A 27,530-nucleotide genomic window follows, 5' to 3' on the forward strand; every position below is an offset into this window, starting at 1 on the left:
TTTATCAGGAAAGGCGTGAAGTAATTATCCGTACGAGATCACCAGAGAAACTTTGGCAAAATAAGGAAGAGGAGAAGGGAAAAGAGAGAGAGAGAGAGAGAAAGAGAGACGATGATGATGAGATCTCGAGGGGTGAATCTTCCTCTCTCCTTCTCTTTCTTCCAAGTAGGAAGGGGAGAAGGAAGAGGAGGAGGAGGAGGAGGAGGAGGGAGCCAGAAGACAGTCTTCGAGTCGGCACACGTTCGGGTATCGTATTTCGTATTCTGGTCCAAGCACCGCTTTCGTTGCTGGCCGTGTATTACCTCCCGTATCGAAACTCGACATCTCGATGTGCAAGAGATGCATCGAAACGGGGACAAGGAGCCACGAAAAATTCCTATGCTTAATGGACCGCACGTTTATACGCGATTTCCTTATACTGTTATGGCTTTACATCCTAAAATACATTTAAACCATATACGCACATATATACTTACAGTTACACACACACACACGTACACACACACATATTATGTAAGCTCGAAATACCCGGGCACCGATTTTTACGATCAAAAATGGGAATAGCGCGTATCGAAATAATCGTTTCCATATCCTCTCGAAAAGAGAGGAAAAAAAAAATAAAAAAGAAAGAATAAAAAATTAAATGAGAAGGAAGAAAAAGAAAAAGAAAAGATGGAACGTACAACGCGTCCTATTATTTTTTAAGTCCCGATCTTTTCTACTTCAGTAAAAACGAAACGATATTCGTAGGAAATGGTGCATCGACTCGTTTTCTTTTGTACCCGATCGTAAAAAATTATTACTTAAGTATTTCGTGGGGATTTTCATGATTCTTCTTCTTCTTCTAGGGTCGACTAGGAAAAAGTCTAAGAAATATTTTTATATGATGGAGATTGACGTGTTATATTTTTTGTCGAGAAAACAAAGCTTGTTTTAGTTTAATTAGAATTAGGAAAGTAAAATTTAGAAGATATCATTCAAAATGTCGTTCTATTCTCAAATATAATCTTAATTCGACTGGCTATTGGCCAATACTTCCCCCTCTCCTTTTTTCTTATATCCTTCGGATTTCGTGAGAATCCTTAAGATGGTTGGGATAAACGAAGGGACCTGACCGTCATGTTAACGCGTATCCAACTTGTAATTATGACAAACGGTGAAAGCGTCGAAAGTTATCGAGATTCATCGATAAGAGTACCGACGATGAAATTATAACAAGCAACAACAACAACAACAAAATGAATAAAAAGAAAATAAGAAAGATCTGGACCACATTCGAGATATCATTTTACATAAGATGAAATATATTTCTTGTATGCAACAACTCTTCGATATAAGACAACTTCATCACCCTTTTTTTGTTGCGTTCTTCCTCTGACTTTTTCGTGAAAAAAAAAAAAAAAGAAAAATTTGTTGTTAAGTAAAAAGAAAAATATAAGTAACACGGGCGAAAGAAGAGAAGAGAGAGGATTTGATCAAGTGCCCAAAATGATGAATCGACTATCGCACCAAGCTCGTACCCATCGACCAACGTAAAACGAATTCTTGAGTACCGGTTTCTTCGCGTTAGTTTACTTTATAACGCAGAATTTTGATTACAACTCTTACTCTCTTTCTTTCTTCCTTTTCTTAAACTCTTCTTTTTTTATCGATACAAGCGCGAAGTCAATTTATGACTCAGCTTTTCATTTATTAATCCCTTTATAGCTTGAAGTTTTTTGTTTGTTTCGTTATTATCAAAAAAAGATTCATATAATATGTGTTAGGATCAACAAATAAAATTCTTTAAATAAAAATTAACAACCGAATTTGTTTCGATACTTCAAACTATAATTGATACTAATTACACAGATTTTATACACAATATGTATACACTGTATTGGAAATACATTAATAAACCAATCGCCGTATTAATAAACTATTTCGGTAGAATAACGAAATAAAACAAATTTTATCATAATTGATAAGAAAAGAAAAACAAATTTAGAATATTCTAAAGCAGGGATTTTTCAACTTTTCCTCTTGGCGACCACCCTTTTCGCAACTTTGAGTATAGAATAGTAATACGTACATTTATACGTAGTTATACGTAGTAATAGTAATACAAACATTTGTTGATAACAAATCGCGCGTAAAGAAAATATATTCAAAAATAATTATTTGATACATATACGAATTTATAAATTGAGCATGTATTAAAAAACAGAGCCAAATATTCATACTAAGTCGTGTCTGTTTATTTACTTTTATACATAAAGATTTAAATCTTGAATGAATATTTAATACCACAGGACGTAAAACATGTTCAAAGTTTTGTAGAGTTTAACAGAATTTTGTTGAAGTTTCTGTAACTTTCAAATTTATAATAGTTACTTACACAGTAAGAAGGCCAGCTTTAAATGACATTTACAAAAAGTAGTAATCAACGTATAATATTTGCAAATAACATTTGAATGAAAGCTATGTTTGAAAGTTGAAAATATATATTTATTGTTCTTTAGAAAAAAAAAAAAAAAAAAAAAAAGAAATAAAAAAAGAAAGAAACGATTTGTACTCCGATAATGAGATGCTTTCCGTAATATTATATTTCATCTTCCACTTGACGAAGAAGAGTCACTTAATACGAGAGCAAAGAAAGATTAATTGTAAGATCGTGCCTTGCTATTATTAAAACGGTCAGACAGATCTACCTTGAAGAAGTATGTTTTCTATCTTTCTCGAGTGGCTTTTTCTGTTCATAATAAGATACTCTCGGTCGTACTTTAAAAATGACATCAACAACGTCAAACACTCGATTGCTATGTGAATAATATTATTATAAAAATAATTAAGAGAAAAGAACAAAAAAGAAAAAGAAAAACAGACTTGAAAAAAACGAAAACACGATAATAATTTCAATTGACCGTACGCATTATGCAGATATAATGCATACAATATATGCAGATACATGATAAGCAAATAGATAATAAACGGTAAGAATAATGAATTATAACAAATATTGAAAATTCAACCATCTCGTCGTTGCCCATCAAATTAATAGACTGTTTTTAATTGAAACATCACAGTCCGTAGGAAGTTTAAACATGTAGGTCTATTTAATAAATTAATTGCTGGGTGCATTAACAATGAATAGACAGATAAAAAGAGAGAAAGAGGAAATTGGATAGAGTAAAAATTCACGGTTAATTATCTGGTAAAGGAAAGTTCGTTCGTTCGTTCGTTCGTTCGTACATCTGTTCGTTCATTCGTTCGTTCATTCATTCATTCGTCCGTTCGTACACTAAAGCAAAGCCAGAGATATTTTCTCAGTGTTTAGATTAAAATTAACTACAATAGTATATAGAAATGAAATATTACGAGAGAAACCTACACATGTGTGTTGGATAATTAAATCCAACGAATATGAAATATTTTAACATTAGATATGTAGAGTTGAAACGTCATAGGAACTTAAGACATCTGAATCGCTAAAGATTGAAAAGCTGAAGGGACAAAGGGCCGTAAAGCAATAGTCACGAAAGGGTTTTCTCCTTGTTCTTAGCGTACCGACACACAAAGCCTGGCGTTAATTAACAATTAAAGTTATTACATCCGTTTGGTTCCGGGCGAATAACTTTTCTACTCGGTCTTATGCACGCGCGTTGTTTAAAAGAAAGAAAAAATGAAAGATAGAGAGAGAAAGAAAGAAAGAAAGAAATAAAGAATTCTTTTCTTCGTCTCTTCGTGAATATACATACATATATATGTATAAACACAAATGTGCACAGCGAAAGAGAAAAAACACACACACACACACATACATATACATATATATACACGTGGGTGGTTTAACACGCAAGAAAGTTTAACTAGCACACGATCGAACCGGCACGCGCATACATTTGCATTTTACGACGCGCCTAATTGAGCTGTTCGTTATTTTGTCATGGCGATTCCCGCGTGGCTTGTTCTCTTGTTCCCGCTACGGTGAACGACGTACTTTATCGCCACCCGTTACACGATCTCTCGTGCTCTCAATCGTTCCTTCAATCAATAGAAAAGAAAAAAAAAAAGTTAAGGGAAAGCAAAAAAAGAAAAAGTAATAGAGAAAAAGAACAAGAGAGAGAGAGAGAGAGAGAGAGATAGAGAGAGAGAGGTGATGGGGAACGAAGAAAAACGAAACGTTGGACCATATCCTAAAGCGATAAAAAATCATTGCTTTCAAGTAGGCGAAAAAGTTCGTGTAAACGAGACGTTAAATTATTTTTTATTCCTCATTCTACTTCTTTTTCTTCTTTTTTTCTTTTTTTATTTTATATTTTTTCAAAGTACGTACAAGAATATTACAAGACGAACATAATCCACATCTGAAACGATTATTGAATCACATTAAGGTATACTTCCTTTAATATTATTGCTTTGTTTCTATTTCTTTTATAAAATAATAACATTTGGTAATACGACAAACGTGATATCGATTAGTAGTCTCTCTCTCTCTCTCTTTTTTTAATTTGAAATCCAAAGAGGCAACTAACTTTCGATAGAAGATGTCTTTCACACTCTGATCTATCTAATGGTTTCCGTTGCACAACACACGAACGGAAATCTATAATTGAATCTAGAAAATGGTAGTGAACATCTAAAGGATCTTCGTGTAAAGTTCACTGTCACCGTAGTTCGATTTAAATATCAATACTAAAAAATATATACGATAGGAATAGGAAAGAAAGAAGAAAAATAGACGAGAAAGGAAAATTAATTTTAAATTTCAAATGTCAAATATTTATGATTATAATTTGATTGATGTTCGTTTATTAAAATTGTGCTTAAGTATTATTTTAATAATAAATAATAGTAAAACGCGAAGCTTTCTTTTTGACGTTCTTATTTTGTATATAAGAAAACGCGTAGAAAAATAAACTACGCTCTGAGATAAGGAAACGGAGAGAAAAAGAAAAATTGTTGAACAATAATTGAGACACGCGATTGCAAAGTGTATTATATACGGTTGGCATTATTAGTTCCATTGTTGTTAGGCTTTTCATGAACTTCTTTCGAGATAGCACGACTCATGGTAGACAAAGGGCCACAGAGACCTCATTCCCTCTCATCGACCAAAGGTACTAATTAAATCTACTTTTCAGTCGGAATATTTCGCATAATTTACGGGAAAAGCTAAAGGAAAAAAACACTTACGTGAATAGACGAGCTTCATTTGCAAAACAGGGGGAAAAAAAAAGAACACATTTGACATCGGTCCAGCAAATAATCATGAAAATTTCGATCAATGATAGTAGGATAAGTACAGAAGGATGTGGAAACGTGACATCAACAGAAATACTATTGCGAGAGATCATGCTAGTTGTAAAGAGAAATATCCAAGCTTAAAAGCGAGATATATAGGTCGCTTGTGAGTTCGAGAGTTAAATTGAAAGCAAACGAGAGTTAAAAATGCAACGTCGTGCTAATGGATCTTGCATTTTTCCGTTGGAATGAATAAAAAAAGAGGACGCGGAAGGAAGGAAGGAAGGATACAAGAAATAAAGAAAGAAAGGAAGAATGAAAGAAAAGCGTTCTCTCGTACGCTTTTACGATATTAAAACATAAATATGTTAATGCATTCGTAAATCTTTTAATGAGAACATTTAGAATTTCACTTGGAAAAAGCTTTCGAATGACTTTCATAATTTACTTGTTATATTTTCTACAATTCTTTTACGTGACCTGTAAACTTTTAATCTAAACGTAGCGAGAGAAACATACGCAACAATGAATTTGATTTTAACTTGATGTCGTTGGTAACAACAAAAAAAAAAGAGAAAAAATCAAACACAGTTTTAATATATATGTTTCCGGCAATGTACGAAAAGCCGGGGCATTGTAGATAATGCATAAAACTAAGCATCCTGTTAACTTTTCCCTTACTAACGATATCGATAACCACCCAATGTGTAACACTCGTTACGTACTTCCGATAAACTCTAGTCGCTCTTTATATTTCGCTTTTTTTTTTTCAACTTTGTTAAAGCAAAATATATTTATTATTTCCATGGTTACCGATTTCTTATGAGGTAGCGCATTTACACAACATAACGGAAAAACCTATAAAATTCCAGATAAATAACTAAAAAAGTGAAAAAAACACAGGGAAAAAATTATTCTTTTATTAATGAAACTCATTGTTCGCGAAAATAACAATAGCTACTCGAAATAGCATTGTTTTAATTGTAAACTCCACAAAAAAATACAAGTATTTGTTAATTGTCAGTTAACAATCGTTTTATTCTTACTATTTCTCTACTCGTCAAACATTCATACACGCGGTACACAGATACACAACCAACAAACACATTTATAAAACATCCAACATTTCTATAATAATTATTCCCCAATGTACTTCGCAAATTATTTGTTATGTTTCATTGTTAAATTGTAATTTGTCACTGAAATAAAAAGTTTCATTGGAAATGTTTGTGAAACACCCAATCGTATTGAAATGGTACTCTCGAACGATGTAACAGACTCACGGCCAATAAATGTTATAATCACGTGCACTCATCGCCACCTAATTGAGACGATAAAAGAGAAAAAGAGAAAAAAAGAAAAAAAAAGAAACATTCGCGATCACTTCTCTTCTTTTTACGAGCCCTTAACGACCGCAATCTCGATGTTACGATAGGAATTATTCTCTTTCTCTTTCTCTCACTCGCAATCAAACTTCCTTTTTCTTTTTTTTTCTTTTCTGAATAAGCCTATCTCTTTCTTTCTTTCTTCTTTCACCCTATACATTTTGCTTTTCGGCTAGTGGCCAGTGTGATATATGAAGCGGTTATAGACCCCCCACGGATTTAGGGGTTACGAACCTCCAAATTGATTCGAATCGTTTCTCGACTATAATGCGGGATAACTAATGACATACGCTGGACCAAACTGATATTCCTCTCAATACACATACAAAAAGAATGAGCGAGAAAGAGAAGGAGGGGAGAGAGAAGAGAATGTGTAGAAGAGACATGTCTCTACGTTCTGGTTCGTTTAAAAAGATAAGAAAATCGTAAGCGACATTGATCCTGACTGAGCCAGTTAAATCCTTTTTTACCTGCCAGCCATTTAATTGCCATCGGATTTTCTAAATGGTCTTTCCTCTCCTACCGAACCAACAAAAAAAAAACAAACCCCCCACGAAAGAAAAGATCTTCGAACCCTTATTTTCTCGTAATGAGAAAAAAGAAAATTAGTTATCTTGTATCCATAATCTTTGGATTATATTATAGTTGAAAAAGAAAAGAAACAAAAGTTGGAATTAAAGAATGAAAAGAAATGTGTGAGCCGATTCGTTTTAATCTTTGATTAATCCGAGTAATCGATAATTAACATCGAAGGGAAAGATCGATTTCGATAGAATCTTGTAATATTGTAGGAACAAAAAAAAATAACAGAGAGATAACGAACTATAATCATTCTTTCAAAGATCGATCAAGATCCGTTTGTATCTTTCCATTTTCTCTCTATCCCTCTCTCTCGTTTTGTTCTTACGTTAATTTAAAGGTGCGATTTCAATTTCCGCAACATGCCGCTTTAACCGGCTAATCATAGTTATTCAGGACGCTTCACGTTAATTGGTGCCACGCAAGTGGAAAGATGATCTCGAACATCGAGATTGTGTGGAAAGAAAGAAAGATAGGAAAAAAAAAAATCAAAAGAGAGAAAGAGAGAGAGAGAGAGAGAGAGAGAGAAAAGACTTCGTCGTTATATCAAATTGAAAAATAATATCAAGAGCAAAGTGCAACATAATTGCTCGTGCATTGCCTCGCGTACTCGATACACGTCCAGCAAGATAATTACTAAGTTCCACTCCTCCTTCTCGCACGTCGTCGTCGTCGTCGTCGTCGTCGTCGACATCGAACGACGACTATCGACTTTTAATAATCGACCGCGAAACTCGTTAAGATTCCTCGGATCGATTGGCTTAATGCGACCATTTTTCTTCTAATTACCGCGATATCGAGAACTCAATCGTAAAAGAATGTATCTCCGAATCATGAAACGTTTAATATTATAACATTTTCGTTTTATGAATATGTATATAAATATGTATATAATATGTGTAAGGTATACACGGATCCGACAAACTACGATGATATTTGTTGAATAGGGAAAATAATATTGAAAAAGGATTTTCTGTCGGTCCATTTCGTTAATAAAACGTATGTTTGCCAAATAATCCTAATGAGTTATCGTTCGATATGTATTTTCATGAACAAAATATTTTATACCGTACTCCAAGTACGTGTGTGTGTGTGTGTGCACATAGAAAAAACCATTATAAAAGCAAGCTTTTCATATATTAAATCGTTAATACCAACGTTGTTAGGTTCGAAACAATAATAACCTTTCAATATCACGTGAATAACATGTTTTTTTTGTAGAAAATGCAAAAAGAAAAAAAAAAAAACCAGAAAATAACAACATTGAAAGGTAGAATTTATCCCATTATTCCACCATTTATTATTTTCTTTTTTTTTTTTTTTCAAATAAACCTTTCCCTTTCTCTGTCCCTTTCCCTTTCTCTGTCCCTTCCCATAAAAACGATAAATCACGCGTGGAATGAATCGAAGTAACCGAGCAAAAAGGAAAAGAAAAATCTAGAAAAATAAAATAAAATAAAAGAAAAGAAAAAAAAAAAAGAAAACAAAAAGCTAGATAAATACTTAAAACGTGATTTCGGAGATTCTCGGGAAGAAACGTAAAGGCAACGAAACGCCTCCGCGTGACACGAGAGGTATTACAATGACGAACGGACGTCGCTTGAGTTAATAGTCGATGCGTTAAGGTTTAATAGCTTTGTATGAGGCGGAAAAGGGAGGAGAAAAAAGGACCTACGTGCGAGACACCTACGCACGGGCAACTCCTCTTCCACGCACCTGCACGTCCATCGTTGAACGATGTTTGAGAGATAAAAAAGAAAAAGAAAAAGAAAAAAAAAAGCAGGAAAAGAAAAAGGACTCAACGTATGTACGTAGAAAAATGTCAACGAGCGGATACACGATCGAAGGATTCGTCTGGGAAATATTATTCTTGATGAACGATCTTGCTGCGAAAACTAGCCGGCATGAAATCTTTGTTCGAGTGTCGAGACACCAAAAAAAGACCATTATCCCATTAGAATAAATGTAAAGTAGAAAACGAGTAGGTCGATGCTCCCCTCCTCTCTTCCCCCTTTCTCATTCCTTTTGCTCCTCACTTCCCTCGTTCCTATTCCTCCCCTCCTCCTCCTCTGTTCTCTTCTTCTCTCCTAGATTCCGATCTTCTCGCTACCGTTACTAAAGCTGTAACGCAGGGGGTGGAAAATCGGAGGCAGTACGGGGAACGGTAGGGCGCATTTACATGATATGAATATAATGGAGAGGGCTGCTGAGTCATTCGTACAACCCGAGCGTGCTTCGACCTAGCAACTTCGAGAGCGCTACCTGTTGAACGAATGGAGTTCAAACCCTTGCTGACCTATAGGATATATTCGTGGGGTCTTCAGTATCGTCCTTTCCTAATCGTTACTTTCTCCCTGTAATTCGATTTCATTATAGATTTGAATTTTCTTATTTTTTATCATCCGCGTTTTGTATTTTCTCTTTTAAAAAAATAATCGTCCAATTTTTTTGTATTTTTTCAAGCGTTCTGTTTCTCGTATTAAAAGTTTCTTAATAATGCAACTATATATATATATATATATATATATATATATATATATATACGTATCGTACAAAAATTTGTATTATTAGAAAAAGAACCAAAAAAAAACTGATTTGATTCTTTTGATAAATTATGAAATTTTTTTTTTTCGTTCTCGTATACTTTCCATTAAACTTTGAAAATATTTCATGAAATATAGAGAGAACGAGTTAACTGAAAGTATTGGGAACTCCAGACAGTCTGAGGAAGATGAGTTGATCTCGAGAAAAAAAATTTGAAGAACGGGAAGCGCCGCAGGAGATGAGAATTTTTAATATAGAAAAAGAAGATGAGACGGGTTTGAAGCTAATCCAGTTACCGATTTCCATCGAGATACTATTAACTCTACGCCTTTCTGGTTGCTTTGAACGCACATATTGAACTGACGAATTACTTATTTCCTCTTTTTTTTTATTTAACTTCGAACTAATACCAATACTTGTATTCATTTAACAAAAGGAAAGGATAAGGATAATTTAAAAATATGTGCAACATGAGAGTAGGAAGTGCTCGAATGAACCAAACGTGTAATTCTCCGAAAATAGTTTATCAAATTATTTACATAATAAATTCAACTGTCAATATACATTAAAACTTAATTGACAGATTTCAGATATCATCCAAAAATCACTAATATAATTTTGTATCATTTTATATTGACTTTAATTAATACAATATCATAACAATAATATCTATATTTTATAACATATTCGTAGATATTCAACGAATTTCAGTAAAAAATCTATAAATATAGAATCAATGTCTATAAATCTAGTGTTATAGAAAAATAGATGAAAAAGATTTTCAAAGAATGATTTTAAACGTACATATAGGTATTGTTCGTGTTGTATCGAATATTAAGTAAGAATATTTCTACAATGCGTGCGTGAAACCAGTAGTTACACAAAGAGAGGAATGAAAGATAGAGAGAGAGAATGAAAGAGAAATAAGAAAGAGAAGAGATGATAGTGTACGTCTAGCGTTTAGTCGGGGTCGTCGAGTCACGATTAATTTCAATTCTTGTCGCACAAGTACTTCCTACGAAAAGACGACGCGAACGGTGAACGTCGTCGATTACAAAAGAATCCCGAAGGATCGAAAGAAAGAAAGGTCGCGAGCTCTGGTAAGAATCCACGAATGGGGAGGGAGAGGCGCCACCGTCCCGTCACGAGACCATTCAAATCGTTTCAACTCGAACCACGACCGTTTAAAGACGATCATATGTCGCCATACGTCCGGATAACATATGCTACGTGAGCAAAGATCTGTCTTGTCCCTCCTTTCCCATCCATCCCGGAACACAATGTATATACCTACTTCCTACGGCTTTTCAAAACGAGGCTTGTTTATACGTATGAGACGCATACAATGTTTCTGAAAAAGATTATTCTATTCAAATAGAAAATGATCAATATTTCAATTAATTAATAATCATACCACATACGAATATTTCATATTAAAATAATTAAAAGTATTAAAATAGAAATTATTGAAATTTGATCAAAAATTAATTCGATAATATTATTAACTCATTTGCATTATTAGTATATATACGTGCAATTTTTTTAATCCATTTACAAGTAAATGAGCTGTGAGATGATATTGCGTTGTATAGTTCTAGTAATGAATAAAAATGGAAGATGCTATTAGTGATTGTAATATTAGTGAAGTAGTAATTACACTACTGAAAATTAAAATTAATATTATTTTATATATTTCCTTAAAATGTGCAAAAAAAAATGAGTTAATATATTATAATTATTGAATCTGAGTATAATAAATCGATCTAAAATATATGATTAAATTTTCAACCACTTTTTATACATTCATATCAAATATAAATAAATCTTTTTTTTGATAATCCATAGAATTATTTTTACTCGATTCGATGTGAATTTGCCGTTTCTTGATTAGGGAAAAATTTGCATATTTACCTTTTAAAAATTTATATTTCGAAATAATAGAACGAGACGGTGTATTATACATATAGCTTCGAAATACGTACATAATATAGTAGGATTATTAAAGAGACGAGTTCTTCTAAGGCGTCTAAAGTTAAAACGAAAAAGATGGCTAAGCCTTTATACGGCAAAGCGAACCAATTCTGAAAAGAGCTTTCTCATCTCTCTCTCTCTTTCTCCCCTAATATTCGCCCGTTTAAACCACATGCGATTTACACTCACGTTCACGCGAGTAACGCCGTTCTCGTATCGTGCCGTGAAAATGCGTACCTTAGATCAAAGCTTTAGACATAACGCAGGTAACTTGCGTAAGCTCTACCCAAGGAGGGCTCTGATATCTTTTGAAAGTTTTTTAGAAAGAGAGAGAGAGTGAGAAAGAGAAACATAGAACCAGTCCGCTAAATCTTTTCATTAAAAAACACACTAAGAAGAAGATCTAAAGATTGTACGAGAAAGAAAGATATAAGTACGGATTTATACAAAAAAAAAGAAACAAATAAGATATACTACTGTACACAGCTTTCGTGTGAAAATTAACGCAAGACTTTTCAACTTTTTACTTTTGTATATACCTATGTACATACACCACGAACTCTTTTATGAGAAAACTATTGCATCTCTTAAGTTTCGGATTATCCCTCAACGTCCTTTCAATTTTCTAAGAAAATATGAAAAAAAAAATGATGAATTATATCTATTCTTTCTAATAATAAACATATCGATTAACTATATGATAATTAATATTATAAACACTTTATGTATAATATGATAAAGTTCGTTTAAAAATAATTACAATAATGATAAGATATCAAGGATCGAAGATACTTAAAAAGGTTAAACAATAAAATCAGATGATGATTAGAAATAATATGATAAGATGATGATAGAGAAAAAAATAAAAAGGACATGTATAAGAATAGGGAAAAAAAAACGATAAAGCGTAATAAGACTGACCTTGCAAAGAACGCTGCGGCTGCGCTGGCCTGTGCCGGTGTTCCTGGCACCCCACTAACGTTGTAAGAGTACTTGGTCTCCTGATAAACTTGATACGCGTTCTGCGGCTTCGAGTGTGACGATCTATGATAATAATGCTCCCCGTAGGGACTTTTCTCAGTTTGACGATCGACGACGTTTGGAACCTTCAAGTATGCCTGCATAGCTGGAGATGAAGAGGACGTCGAACCTGACGACAATTTCGCGTGACATTTCTCATGAGAAACCTTCTCCGGTGCACCATGTAAATGTGACTTCTCGTGAGACGTAACGATTGGCTTGTCGATCGTACCGTAAGATTTAAAATCATAGCCTTTCAACTCGCCGTAATACTTGAGATTTTCGACCTTGAATCCATGATTAGAGTCGTGATTCGCCTTGGATTTGGCTGTGTCGTGCTTACTAACGTATCCTACGACGTCCTGCGAGGATTTCATCCTGTCCGTGGACTTCGCAGTGGCCTCGACACCGTGCAGAGCAACCACCTTCGATTGTGGCTTCTCGATCTTCAACATGGATCTATCCACGGGACGACCTTGGACCGCTTCGTTGGCCTTCAATAAGGACTCCACAGCACTCTTATACTTATCGCTTGTACTGGTCAGTTCGCAACATGGGGAGGCTCCACTACCGAAACCATTATTACTTGTCACACCAATGCAAACACCATTGTTACTATTACTCGTATTACTACTACAACAACCATCGGCACAAGGAACACTACTGTTCAAAATTACACTGCCACTACAACCCGATCTAATCTGTTGTTGTTGTTGTTGTTGTTGTTGCTGTTGCTGTTGCTCTTGTTGTTGCTGTTGCTGCTGCTGTTGTTGTAGTGGTAGTTGCTGATGATAACTATGATGATTATGATGATAATGATGATGATGATTATGATGACTGTGATAATGATGACTAGTCTTTGATGACTCACCATGACACTTAGGTGTCAATACTAATTCCGAATCGTCGCTACTATCGCAATAAATATCTTCCTTGTTGCAATTGTTGTTGTTGTTGTTAGGACAACGTAACACGTCGCACGTCTTCTGTTGGAAACGCTGATTACGAACCGACAACACGCGTATTGCTTCACGCGCGGTCGGCGTGATACTGGCTAGATTAGAGGGCGTCTCGGAGCCATGAGTGGAGCCTCCCCTCCCTCCTCCAACCCCTCCTACGACACCAAAGCCGCTACTACAGCTCAAGCCGCCGCAACTCGTGCTCCCTGCGCTGCATCCTCCCTCTCCTGCCCCTGTTGCTGTTGCAGTTGCTGCTGCTGCTGCAGCTGCTGCTGCTACTGCTGCTACTATTCCTCCTCCTACTCCTCCACCTCCTCCACCTCTTACCGCTCCTCCTGTTCCTCCTCCTAAACCTCCTAATCCGACACCCTGACGTCTTGTCCTCTCTTCTTGCTGCAAGTGACAAGGAAATATATGAATCCGTTGCATAGAAAAGTATTCTTAACTCTTCCTACACAACTGAGCTCGAGATTTGTGAATGAATTGGTCAAAGACCAACCACGTGTTGGATCTACTATACGAGAAAGGCATTGCATCTATATGAACGGAGAAACGTGTGAAGATGAAAGAAAACTGTCGTCGACAAATATAATTCATTTATCGTTTTTTCTTTTAAACGTTTTATTTGATTTATTATTTGTAAATTTAAGTAGATTTGTGGATTAACTTAAAATGTGTGTGTGTGCGCGCGTGCGGAATTATAATGCAGTTTAATGTTCAATGTAAAATATTTCGTTATTTATGAAATTTATTGAATTTTACGGTAACGTAATTTCTCTCTTATTTTCGCTTTAAGGCCAGCACGATAATCTTTTTTTTTTATTAAAATTTCATTAAACAGTCGATTTATTTAATTGTAATACGGCTATTTGGATGTTGTAAAAATCAAATAATTTAACACGATGGAAAGAATGTTATGAATTGTAGAAATTTTAATCATCCTATACGTAGGAAATCGATTCGACGTGCTTCCGCATATCGATTGAATTCTGATAATACAATGAAATATTTCAATAAAAACGCAATAAAGTAATAATTATTGTAGAGAAACTTTGGGAAAAGCCACCTGCTGCTTATATTTTTGTAGATACACCACAGTATCTGACAGGCACTCTTTTATTCGACCCGTACGTCTTTGAGCACTTCCTCAAACAATTTTATAAAAATAAGAGAAACATTATAGACGGTAAAAGAATATAATAACTCACCTGTGTTCTTTTCGAATCATCCTGACGTCTAACAATTTCCGAATATTTCGGAGGTTCAGCATGATACTTTGGAGGTGGTTCAGATTTTGGTGGCGTTTCTTGATACTTCGGGGGTCTGTCGTATTGTCGATATTTAGGTGGATCGATGTAAGGATTATTCTGATGCCTATAGTAATCCGGTAATTGACATTCTGTCAAATCAGATTGGGATCTGTTCAACTGATAATTCGGTGGTATCGATGAATTACTTTTTTGTTCTTGATGATTTTGTTTCGCGTGTTTCGAGGTTACAAATTTCTCTTGATTCCTATCTTTTTTATCACATTTATCTTTACACTTGTCCTGCGTGGAAATTGCGTTGGTGCTTGGACCATCGATCTTGTAGAAAGTTAATTCTTTTTTATTACCAGACGCTGATTTATCAGTGCTCGATCGATAAGATTTACTTTGTTGTTGTTGCTGTTGCTGCTGCTGTTGCTGTTGATATTGTTGTGGTTGTTGTTGTGGTTGCTGGTGTTGCTTTTGTTGCAATAATTGTTGTAACTGTTGCTGCTGTTGCTGTTGTTGAGGGTTCTCCAACTTCGGTGGTGGATCGATATGATAGAAGGTCAACTCTCGTGAGTCTTGTGACTTGGATCGTGTTTCATGATACGCATACTGCTGTCTCTCAGGCTGCGAATGACTCCTCGAATATCTTTGCTCGAACTTAGTCAACCCGTCTTGCTGATATCTACCCGTTAATCTTCCCGTTGATCTCTCAGCATTCGAATCAAGCCGAACGGAATTGCGGCCATACTCGAGATACTCATCCCCGTATTTGAAGATCTGCCGTGGCTTGTACTTCTCCTCGAACTGGGAATAGTTGTAAGTGTTGAAGCCAACCTGATTGAAATCCCTACTGAGATTTGAAGAGTCGTAATCTGTTGAAGTTACTGCTTCCACGTTTATCTGAAAAAGAAAAGGATTGTCGTTAAATGAGAGAAAAATTTAAAAGAATAAAATAAAAGAAAATAAAGAAAAGATAGAACAAAGAAGAAAATCAAAGTTTCAGTTTGGAATTTAAGTTCACCCAAAGACAAAAGATAAAGCGTGCTAAGGTATGCATAAGATTCCTTGCTAAGGGTTGATCTGTATAGGTAATACGAAGAGAAACGAGAAAGAAGAAGAAGAAGAAGAAGAAGTCGAAAGTACGATTCACGAGAATGGAAGAAAAAAGAAAAAGAAAACGAAGAAGTTTTCAGAGAGTAGTCTCTGGGGTCATAAATCGGGGAACGTCTTATTCTTAAACGGTCGAGTATTTAGCGTAAAACAAAAAGCCAGCGTTTGCGATAAATAAAATCTGACACCGAGGGGGCGTGTCGTTTTTATCTCTTCCTATTTGCCTCTCTCTCTCTCTTTCTCTCTTTTTCTATATACTTCTTTCTTTTACGGATAAAACACAGTTCTCTGAAGCGGTTAGAATGGGTGCCCCTTGGAGAATGTTCACGCTAGGGCTGGTCTAGAGGTGGTATAAAAGATAAAGTCCTTCAACTATAAGTCGATTCTTTATATTTAATGAATCACTTTTCGTTTCCGAAAATCTAGAAGAGAATTTGAAGTAAGGCAAATAAACTTATTGTTAAAATAAAACATTTTCCTATATTTTTTGTGGTTTATTTTTTCTCTTTTTTTTTTTTTTTTTAAATATTAAACTTCTTCAATATCATAGAATTTTGTTCGTTATAAATATTTCCCGATAACACAAAGTTGATAGAACATTTATAGTTTTTATTGATCGAAAGTCACGAAGCTTTAGTCGAGACGATGATCTTAAATCATCGTGTAACGTCGAGTATAAAGCTATAACTTCCTCACGAAGGATCGAAAGCATAGCCTCCGGGCTATGGTTATATATCATGCTCGGTAATGAAGACTACAACGGCGTGCTACCGACGTGGTTTTATATATCAGCTCACTTAAAGTATACTTACACGTAGTATTAGTATGAAAGAATAATATAATATATTGTTGTGCATCGTTTGAACAATATTTTTGATTAAATTGTTATTATTTCGTTATGTGTAAAAAAATATCGAAAAATTTATTTTAATACTTTCATACAATTCATTGTTTCATTTTTGCCCCCACACGTATACCTATGGGTAATATATTTTTTTTGTAACATTTTGTAGTTTCAAAGTTGGAGCTTGAGTTTCAAACAAAAATTTCCAACGATTCGTTTGCTTTTGTTCTGTTATTCCACGATTGCAAAAAAAAACAGGAAATAATTTTTAATTATCGAAATACACGTTGAAATGTGACGTTCGTGAAACTTGATAAATCGTAACATTGTTCCGTCTACTGTCATTCATCTTAATCTATCAATTTTCGGTGTAAAACATGTATTCGGGACAGTGCAACGAATTGTCTCTGCAAAATTCATGCGTTTGAATGGACGATAATCGTTTTTTTAATTTTAAAACCTATGTCAGATTTTAAAATAATTCAATAATGCTTCTTTAATCATATTTTAAATTCGATTCTTTTTTATTTCTATAAATTATTATTAACTTTAAATACTACACACACACTTAGAGTATTACTAATTTATTATCTTAATTCCCTATTAAGGATTGATCACTATAACACATTCGAATAGAAAATTCCTGATGCATGCAGAGACAAATCAATGGTGCATAGGGACATCAAAGTGATCGGGAACAACCATAGAATCTTAATGCGACAAAGACATATAAACGATACTGATGAAAGAGAGAGAGAGAGAGAGAGAGAGAGAGAGAGAGAGAGAGAGAGAGAATCGATCGATGTTGGACTAGTCGGTAATACTACTCGATCGCTAATTGACCCTAATCTCTCCCTAGAGTGACGAGGATCAGCAGCGTAACGATGCCCTTTGGCCAACGAGCTGCCTTTGAAGGCTTTGATTTCTACTAAAAAAAAAAAAAAAAAGAAAAAAAAAAGAAAAAAAAAAAGAGAAAAAAAATAAAAAAGCAAAATTTTAAAGATAGCCAAACAGCTCGTACATGGAATCGAGATCTAAGGGAACCTAGTCGTAAGATTTTTAGTTTCTCTTGAGAATTGGTGAATTGTTCGTTTAAACGTTTTCCTTTTTACCTTTTTAGTACCCTTCTCTCAAAAGGGATAGAAAAGTAGAAAAGAAGAAGAAGAAGAAATACAAAGGAGAATAAACGATTGATGAAAGGGGAAAAAGGAAAAAAAGAAAAAAAGGGAAAGAGAATACGAATAGAGAGTGAAAGTGAAGGATGGTAATCTCAATTCCGAACGTAGTAGCCGTGTAAACGCAACCGAAAACAAATTTCAGCGTACAAACACGAAATAAAGGTAGGTACCTAACGAAGTTCATTCCAGCAGTCTGACTAGTTACCGACTTCTCTCTCCCTTTCTCTCTTTCTCTTATTACGGAAAGCAGAAAAGTGACGAACATATTCAAAATGAATTCAACCTCTTGTCTTCTGATCTCGATATTTTACCCGAGATTTCTCGATCCTTTCAACAAACTTTCCGTTTAATATTCTTACCATTGCAATTTACATAGTTATTTTACTCGGTACGATAATTATTTCCATGGGAAATGAATTTTCTTGAATTTTCCACTTTCCACCATTTCAATCTTTTCACATTTTCACAAACAAGAAATTATTAACACATTTTTTTAGAACGAATTTCTTTCGAAACTTTTTTTATAGAAATCAAATAGATTAATCTTTCGGTTTGTTTTCTCTTCAAAAAGTATCAAGATAATAATAAATAAATGAGAAACCACAAAAGGATATAAAACGAAATCTTGTTGCCTGTGGGCGAATGTATAAATGATATATGTTATATGTGTACATATATGTGTATCGTAAGTGAATATGTCATTTTTAGCCTGAAGGGATATTAAGAAAGAGAGAAAGAAATGAAGAAAAGAGGGTTATGTATAGGATTTTTACAGCGGACTGACCTGTCTCAATGGCAGCTTTTTTACCCTACTGCACGGCCAATCAAATTATAAGCGCTCGGTTGGACGCTCGAATGAAAATCTTCGTCGATTCTATTACACGTTTTATTTCGAAATCGAATGAATCTCTCTCTTTCTCTCTTTCATACACATACTATCTTTCATAGCGAGTAGAAAAGAAAATTATTTCGACTAGCCGAACGCGATATCGAACAAGAGAGAAGCTTTTTATTATGATTTTGTTCGTAAAATTCTCTTTTTTTTCTCTCTCTCTCTCTTAATCTTTCTCTCTTTGTAGTGTCTCGTTGGAAATCACTTTGAAAGAAATACCACGATCGAACTTTCACGTTGTTTTAATCGAGAAAAAGAAATAAGAAGGGAAGGATATAAAAAAGAAAAAGAAAAGAAAAGAGAATACCCAAACGTCCCCATGAGAAAGCTTCAAAGAAAGGTCCGACCATCGTCATCAGGAATTCGTCCTCTTTCATTGTTTTTTTTTTTTTTCCTTCTTTTTTGTTTTCAGGGAAGAAAGATGATTATTCGCGAGAAGAGAGAAACGAATGAGGAAAGGAAGAAATGAAAGAATTACAAATGAACGTCGAGGGTGGCATACGATTCAATCTTCGACGCGCAACAGACACGACACGACGATCGAGAGGATCGAACATCATCGTAAATATAACGAACAGGTGAATACGAGCTATGGGGTATGTCTTTTTAATATAAAAAAGTCAGTATATTTCTTTGAAGAGAGTGAAAGAAGTAGAATCGTAAAAATGGATGGACTTACTGACTGACTGACTGACTCGTTATATGAAAAAAAAAACAACGAGAGTAAAGAGATAGAAGTCTGGATAAAAAGAAAGTTTGAGGATAACGAATGAACCTTGCAAAAAGATATAATAAAAAAAAAAGTGAAGGGGGAAAAAAGAGAGAGAAGGAATAAGGGAGAATGAGAAGGACCAAGCAATCTCTTACGGTTGAGTTTGTTTTACTCAGGGACGTGGTCTCGATCACTCCAAATAATCATCGCACCACACGCGAGTCTTTCGCATCATCGCATCAACGAAAATGAGAAGAAGAACGACGAAGTGAAAAATCCCTAAAAAGGGACGACGGAACGGTGTAAGAAGAGTGTATGAGAGAGAGAGAGAGAGAACAACAAAAGAAGAATGTCGACGTAATGATAAAAGCAAGGAAAAGCGAACCGATGTCATTGTCGTTTAAAAAAAGACTTCCTTTTATCCACGAAAAAATCGTCCAATCTCTACTTGTCCATCTTGTGGCGACCAGTGCACTGACAAAAGGTCTGTCTATCCTGTGTCCGACGAGACTAGTCTACGAGTAATATTTCATTCCGTCTTCTATTTTGTTTTCTTCTTCTTTCCTTCCTTCCTTCCTTCCTTCCTTTCTTCCTTTTATTTTTGTTCTCTTTTTTTAACATTTTTCTTTTATCACGCGAAACACGCGAGGATGAAGCACATTTTCTAACTCATTAATACTACTGGATTCTCCCTGTGTGGAATACGAGTTTTATTGTATTTCCTCGGTAAAAAATGCATGTATCGTAGAGATAACACAGAGAGAAGGAGAGTGGTTTAGTTCGCAGCACGGTTCGTCTAATCCTGTTTTTCCAGCGGTGGAAAATCACGCAATTAGTAGATTAGAGAGATGATCATGCGTATTGCAGAACGGTAACCCTCGCGAATAACAACCACGTACAAAAGGCTCATAAGCCTCTCAGGGAAACTGGTTATTTTTCTTTCATTAGACGAAGGTATTCGCGCTCTTCGTTTTATCATATTCGCTACGTGCTCACAACGAACGAACGAACGAACAAACTAACGTACGTTGCACGCTGCACGTTTCACTTTTGTGGCTTGTGTATATGTACGAATATCGAGAAACGAGAGAATACACAGTAACCACGAGTGCGAAAGGTGCGTATAAAACGGAAAGGAGTTGTAACGAGTATCTTCCATGTAATTTCATCTTCAACTTATTTTCTCTTATCGAAATTCTTCTGTGCATTTAAATCATATCATGAAAGGTACGATATACTTTGTAAGCTTTCCAAGGTACACGCATCTTCAACTTTGACAAATTTAATTCTTCATTCAAATTCGTCTTTCCCCCTCTTAATAGGAGGTCGATTTCAATTTTATTATCGAGTAATCGTGAAAGCTTGTCCAAGTAGTTAAAAATATTTTCTAAGCAAACGCATCAAAGTTTTTCTTATTGAAACAGTAATATAATATTTGAAAACCAATCTCGTATATTACAAGAGATAAAATAACTCATTAAAATATTATCTTGTTTTTTATTACTCTTTCTTTTTACGAGTTTGAGTCACTTTTTTACGAAAATCTTCTTACACATATCTATCCCACGTTTCCAAAGACGGTCGCGCCTAAATTCAACACCAGCACGCGATTTTCTTTTTCGAACGAATCACCAATCCATATTCTAACCATGCCTATTGTTGCTTAACTTTAGTGATCCAACGAGAATTAATTTATTTCTACGTGGTTAGGCCATTGACTCAATAACTTATTAAAATATTATTATCTAGAGAGAGTTCATATATTAAATAAATAGTAGATTGAACATTGGAAGATCCGAAAGTATATAGATAGTATTCGAGGTTCTACTAAAATAGACCAATCCTCTTATCCAAAGCTTTGTCTTCTGTATCTCCAAAAGAAGTTTGTTCATTTTCGACGGTTTTCAAATATTCATACTTTTTGCCAATTCGTATTATCATTTCCATCCTATTCTCTTCTCTATATTACAATTTTCTATATCCTTTTATCTAAGAAATAACGGAAAGATCAAGATAGAAACAGAGAAGATAAGAAACTGGGATAGGAAGAAGCTATTTTCTTTTAGTACATCTCGCATAAGATTTATGAACTAATTGAATAGGTAAGTATCTCGTCAATTGAAAAGCTTCTCTGGCAGTGGTCCATTAGTACGTGCATAGCAGACTTCAACGAACGAATGTATTCGGGTGTATCGATGTTCTCTCTATGTGCAGGATTACGAAAGTATATTCTAGACGTATCCAAGCCATGAAAGAAATTGAAATCGTTAGAACAGTATCCATAGAAATGCTTTCTACGTAAACACTAATTTGGACGAGTGTAATTTTCACGATATTTTGAAACCTTTTCTCTGTAGTCTTGTAAAAATAAGAAAACGACATCTTTATTATCTTTCAATTAGGTACATGACTTATTTGCGAATTTGTACAATATGTTATCGTTCTCTTAATGCTCTTTACGAAGCATCCGAAAAAGAAACGAGAGGTAATCCATCAAATACGACCTCTTCGAAGGACTTAACGTTTCTTCTCATCGATAAGTACTTAACGATAACCCCTTATATCCTCTTGTATTTCAACCACAAACAAGAAAAGATGATCGATTTACAATTTGTTCATGCTTAACTCGTTTAAAAGTACATACGTATATCCTATGTAAAAAAGAAAAAAGAAAACAAATGTTTTATAAGATTTGAAATGTGAACAGCATGTAAATCGATTCGAAAGAGACCAACCATGCACTTTAAGTAGGAAAAAAAAGAAAAGAAAAAAAAGGAATAAAATAGAAATATAAACGTCATCGGAGATGTGAGAAACCTTTTAAAACCCACTGTTATCCTTGGCAGATTCCCGAAGGACACTCTTATCTTCCAACTGGTGTTTGCTTTGTGGATCTTAACAGGGTAACCTTCGCCGTTGGCAGAAATGCTTCAAGAGAGAAATTCTACATTGCCTAGTGTTAACCGGACGGACGTTTTGGTAGTGTGCAAAAGGGACGTGTAGTGAAATAACAAGAGCGAAACGTACCAGGGAGAAAAGGAAGAAGGAGTGAATAACAGTTGTCGACCAACGCGAAAGTGCTATCGAGAGAGAAAGTCTATGTGTTTATATGTATATACATGTATGAGTGTTAGAGAAAGAGAGAGAAAGAAATAGGAAGGATAAGACGACAATCCGTTGCGTAAATGCCAGGAGGATTTAGATCGGACGTCTCTAATGGCAGCAGGATTTCAATGGCAAATGGCACCTGCCAGATCCTCGCCACTTGTTTGGCCAAAGGATTTGTGAAGTCTGCTGGGCGAAATGTGCCAGGTTTGTCTGTCTCGTTTGGAACCATTGAGCTGTGAAAATGTGAAAATTAACCGTAAAAGTGTTTTAATAAAAAAAAACACACAAAAAAAAATAACACAAGAAAAAAGATAAACTAACAGACTATATTTGCGAGGAGAGCTTACAATTACGCGCGTTTCAACTTTGTTTGTTTGTTTGTTTGTTTTTTTTTTTTAACATCGAAATAAAACTACGGTATAGCGTTTCGTTGGAAAAAGGAATTATAATTAAAAAAAAGAAAAGTAAATCCCACGATCCTAAGTGACCCCAACCGAACCGATCTCGATCATGACATCGACAAAAAATGTCTACCCATAGAAGGAACGATAGGAAGCAAGGCTGGTAATGTTAACCGCGTAATACAAGCCAGTGTAGTGAAAAAGAAAGAATAAGTGACGGGAGTAAATGAAAAAGAAAAAGATAGAAAAAAAGTAAGAGTGAAAGAGAGAGAGAGAGACAGAGAGAAAGAGAGAGAGACGATGATAACCCTTCGCTTTCTTCAAAAGCCGAATCCTTCTTATTCTCTCGAGAAGAGCAAACAATCTAACAAGCAAAAAAGTCCTTTTTACACCGAGGTTCTTCGATGCTTGTTAAGAAAATCCTCATCCCATGGGCCAGTTTTCTTTCTTTACAGACGTAAGAGTGAGAAAAAGAGAGATAAAGAAAGAGAACGAAGGGAGAGAATAAGTGTACGAGAGAAAGAGAGAGAAAGAGAGAGAAAGGGAAGACACGAAGAACGACGACGATGAGGATGTGTCCTTCGTTAAGAGACGTCGACACGGCACCTGGTGTACGATTACGTTCGCAGCATGTGCACATGGGGTTCGGCATGGTGGCACGAGTATGCGCGCGAGCACGATACTGTAGAAACAAGGATGGGGTGTTGGATGTCCGACGACGGATCGTGACGGATGAGAAACGTCCAATCTCTCTCTTTCTCTTTCTCTCTCTCTTTCTCTCTCTTTCTCTCTCTCTCTTTCTCTTTCTTCTTTCCTACTAGCTCGACGAGTTCCGAGCGAGTATACGAAACGTCGATGAGTTCTCATCGTCGTTATACTTGTTACTCCAATCGATATGCACGCCTGAAGTTCTGCAAACAATTGAAATGTTATTTCTATTTTTCAAAATGTTATTTTGAATAATTTGGATAAAATTTTGTATAATATAATATATTATTATTATCCTGTATGTGACTATTAATTTTGTTAACGATTGAAATGAATGTTAGAGATAATTTGAAGCTCTTATAATAATATAATTATTTTTTTAGAATTTGTTTCTTTTTTTATGAAATGTAAGTATCTTATTCATACTTAACATCATCCTTTTTTATTTCTATAATATATTGACTCATATTTAAATTTGGAAGAAATTCATATACAAATAAGAATTTGTTGTTATTTGAATAAAAGAAATACTTTTGACATCATAATGTTATATCTATCAATGAAAACTGTATAATACCTTACAAACAGAATGTATAAAAATTTTTATTTGTCTAACAATTAATCTGTTTTTTCGTCCTTGATTCAAAATACAAAAGTTACCAAAGAACAGGGAAATGAAAGGAAAAGTAATATTTCACAGCTTAAGATACACAACGCAAGTACTCGAAGATATCCGAAGCACAAAAAGTGTGCTAACTCGACGAGCCGACAGAGGGAAGGAAAACTTGATGGATTTTAACCCTAACCGGTATTCGATTACCGATGACGGCACCCCTCGGCCGATAATCCATTATAGTTCTTGCATCCACTTCGCCCCAAAACACCCCTTGCTTTACCCCCTCCTCTTTTCCCTAAACCTCCTTCTCTCCACCCACCATCGTTCGTTGCCATGACTCGTACATTTTCGGGAATTTATCAAACCGGATTGGATAGAAAATGAACTTTACGTGGAATTTAGATACCCCAGAGAATCTAAAGAAAATGGCCGATTTCAAGTTGCAAGACGTTCCTTTTATATAGACAATCATTGTCGTAAGAGATCACACATTGTCGATTAAAATTTATATTTAATGTTACGATGATTGAAAAGTATAATATTTTCATAAAAATGTATAATATTTTCAATCTTTATTTTTAAGTTTAATCTTATAATTCAAATATAAATTTATACAAATTAAAAAATACAAATAAAAACTATTAAATAAATGAACACATATAACATATTATAATTCAAAATAATAAAACTTGTAATAATGAAAAAATAAAAAGAAACCTGCTATCAATTACTGTATTATCGTCGAATAAAAAAAAATTGCAATACCATTAAAAGGAAAAAAATTTCAAAGATTCGCGCGTTGAGAGAACTTAACGAAAGTGCCGACGAAAGATGCAACGTTGGTGAAGAGGATGACAGGTTCGAGAGTCGATGCATTTCGATGGAAAACGAGCGGGAAGCGCTCGATTCGGTCCTCAAGGACGAAAGTCAGCTACGATCGTGAAAGTGAAGAGAGGAAAGAACGAGAGGGATGTTGCGGTCGTAGGTATAAACATATATATATACATATACACACACACATACGTTCGAGTTACAGAAGGGAAGAAAAGGGCGGGGCCCCTTTAATCTTCGCGGATCAAAACGTCGTGGCGGTAGCGGCACGAGGCAAACCGGGCCCTATACAACACATATTTCAAACATCTACACACATAGACACAAACAACACACACTAACAATTACTAACGCCTACGACGAGGAGGACTGCTGATTGCTTCGGGTATTCGAGTGGAAGCCTAACAGCATTTCAAAGGGACGGCTACCGCAAAGAAATTGTATTGTAATTAAAACGACTTTTACATTGAAAAGAGATAGATACAGATTATATATATATATATATACGTTGCTCTTATATTATAGAAAAGAATTTTTAGAAAAGAAGATCGATCATTAACGAAGTTTTAAATTTTCAGGAAAACGGATTGATAGTCTTTGAAATATAAAATCACAACGTAGAGATTAATAGAATACGGGAAGAGGAAGAAAAATAAAATCAACTGGGTTTCCACGACTCTAACGGCGAAGTGAATTTTTTTTTTCTTATTTTGTTTTTTATATGACCCTGGCCCCTCCCGTTCCGATTCCCGAGTCCTTTCTCCACCTCCCTCTCACTCCGCGACTCTATTTTCCTTCTTTTCTTTTCTTCGTCGTGTTTAATCAATATTTTCCAATATCTTCCAAGCTGAATACATGCTAAAATTTACGACGCTCTATTATCGGCGACTTGCCATATTCATACCGTTAATGACTTTTTCTCCAAGAGTTTATATAAATATAAATATATATATATCTATATATAAATGTGCGTTCGATCGACTAGACGAGTATCGAGAAAGAAGAGAAAAAGGAAAAAGAAAGTGAAGAGAAATACGATGCAAAAGAATGCAGAGCGAAGGTATCAGATTTAACGGAAGCGTGATTATTCGAGAAGGCTGAAAATTGGATGGCTCCATTCTGTTATTAAAGGGTCAAAAGGGAGAAGGGTATTAAAATAAGAGAGAACACTGCTAGCGAGAGAGAGAGAGAGAGAGAGAGTAGCAAATACATCCGAACGATTAAAGAGAATCTTTTTTAAAATCTTCATCGTTTATTTCTAATGAGTTTCTCTTCTTTTTTTTTGTTTTTTTTTCAAATATTTACGCGTTTGGAAAAATAAAATAATAATATATTTTTAAAAAAGAGATATCTCTCTCATACAAAAAACACGCACACATATGAAAAATTACCATGTTAACTAAACGCGACGAACAATCGAACGGATAAATAAATTAAAAAAAAATAACATTTGAATTAGATTCTGTCGGTCGTTGTTACTATAAATTTCGAATACATAAAATATCGAATTATTTATAAAAATACAAGGGGGGGGGATGTCTCGTATGATACGAAACAAATGCAATTCCGAATGACAAAAGTGCGTATAACTGACCTTCGCAAAACGTTAGAAAGGTCACATTCACCCTCAACGCGTAACGACGAGAACGGAAACGTTCGACCCTTCGAATAATAAACGGATCGTTAACATTGATTAAAATGCGTGAGATTCGTGGGCCGATCTTCTCGATCGGGTTTTCCACCCTCTCGATCCCTCCTCCTCATCCACGATCTCATCATCCTTAGCTACGTGTTCTGGACGAATGGCGAATGGTTTCTTCCTTAAAGGACGGAATGGTTTATGTCTTTTCCGTTCAATCGAGGGAATCGAAATGATCGTATCTCTTTGACTGTTGCAAGACTGAATGGTCTACAAGGAGATCACATTATTCCCAGTTGCGTATAAATCTTGATTAAATGTTAACCTCAACGTACGTATGAGTAAACGATCATATATGATTAAATGTAGATATTTTATTTTAATTTATTTGAATTTTTCTCATTTATCTTTAATTCTACGATAACGTATTACTTATATTTTTTAATTTATAAATAATATCTCACTGTCACAATCTTCCTTAACAATTAAAATGGGTAACACACAGAGGATTATTAATTAAAATAATAAAGTTATAATATATTATATATTATAAA

The 27,530-nt window shown here is 34.8% G+C and overlaps 1 protein-coding gene across 1 annotated transcript in view; it reads right to left on the reverse strand.

Moving 5' to 3' along the window:
* The window catches only part of LOC106793484, a gene marked incomplete at its 5' end in the record, with an annotated part of 252,922 nt that overhangs the window by 207,952 nt on the left and 17,440 nt on the right, over positions 1–27,530 (reverse strand). Inside the window, 3 exons of the mRNA XM_014760469.1 lie at positions 12,624–13,838; positions 13,974–14,074; positions 14,890–15,837. Of these exons, the coding sequence (XP_014615955.1) occupies positions 12,624–13,838; positions 13,974–14,074; positions 14,890–15,837 (2,264 nt within the window). The remainder of the gene's footprint in view (positions 1–12,623; positions 13,839–13,973; positions 14,075–14,889; positions 15,838–27,530) is intronic.

The sequence above is a fragment of the Polistes canadensis genome, unplaced genomic scaffold (genome assembly GCF_001313835.1).
Source record: "Polistes canadensis isolate GaletaPanama2010 unplaced genomic scaffold, ASM131383v1 scaffold_14, whole genome shotgun sequence".
Lineage (NCBI taxonomy): Eukaryota > Metazoa > Arthropoda > Insecta > Hymenoptera > Vespidae > Polistes > Polistes canadensis.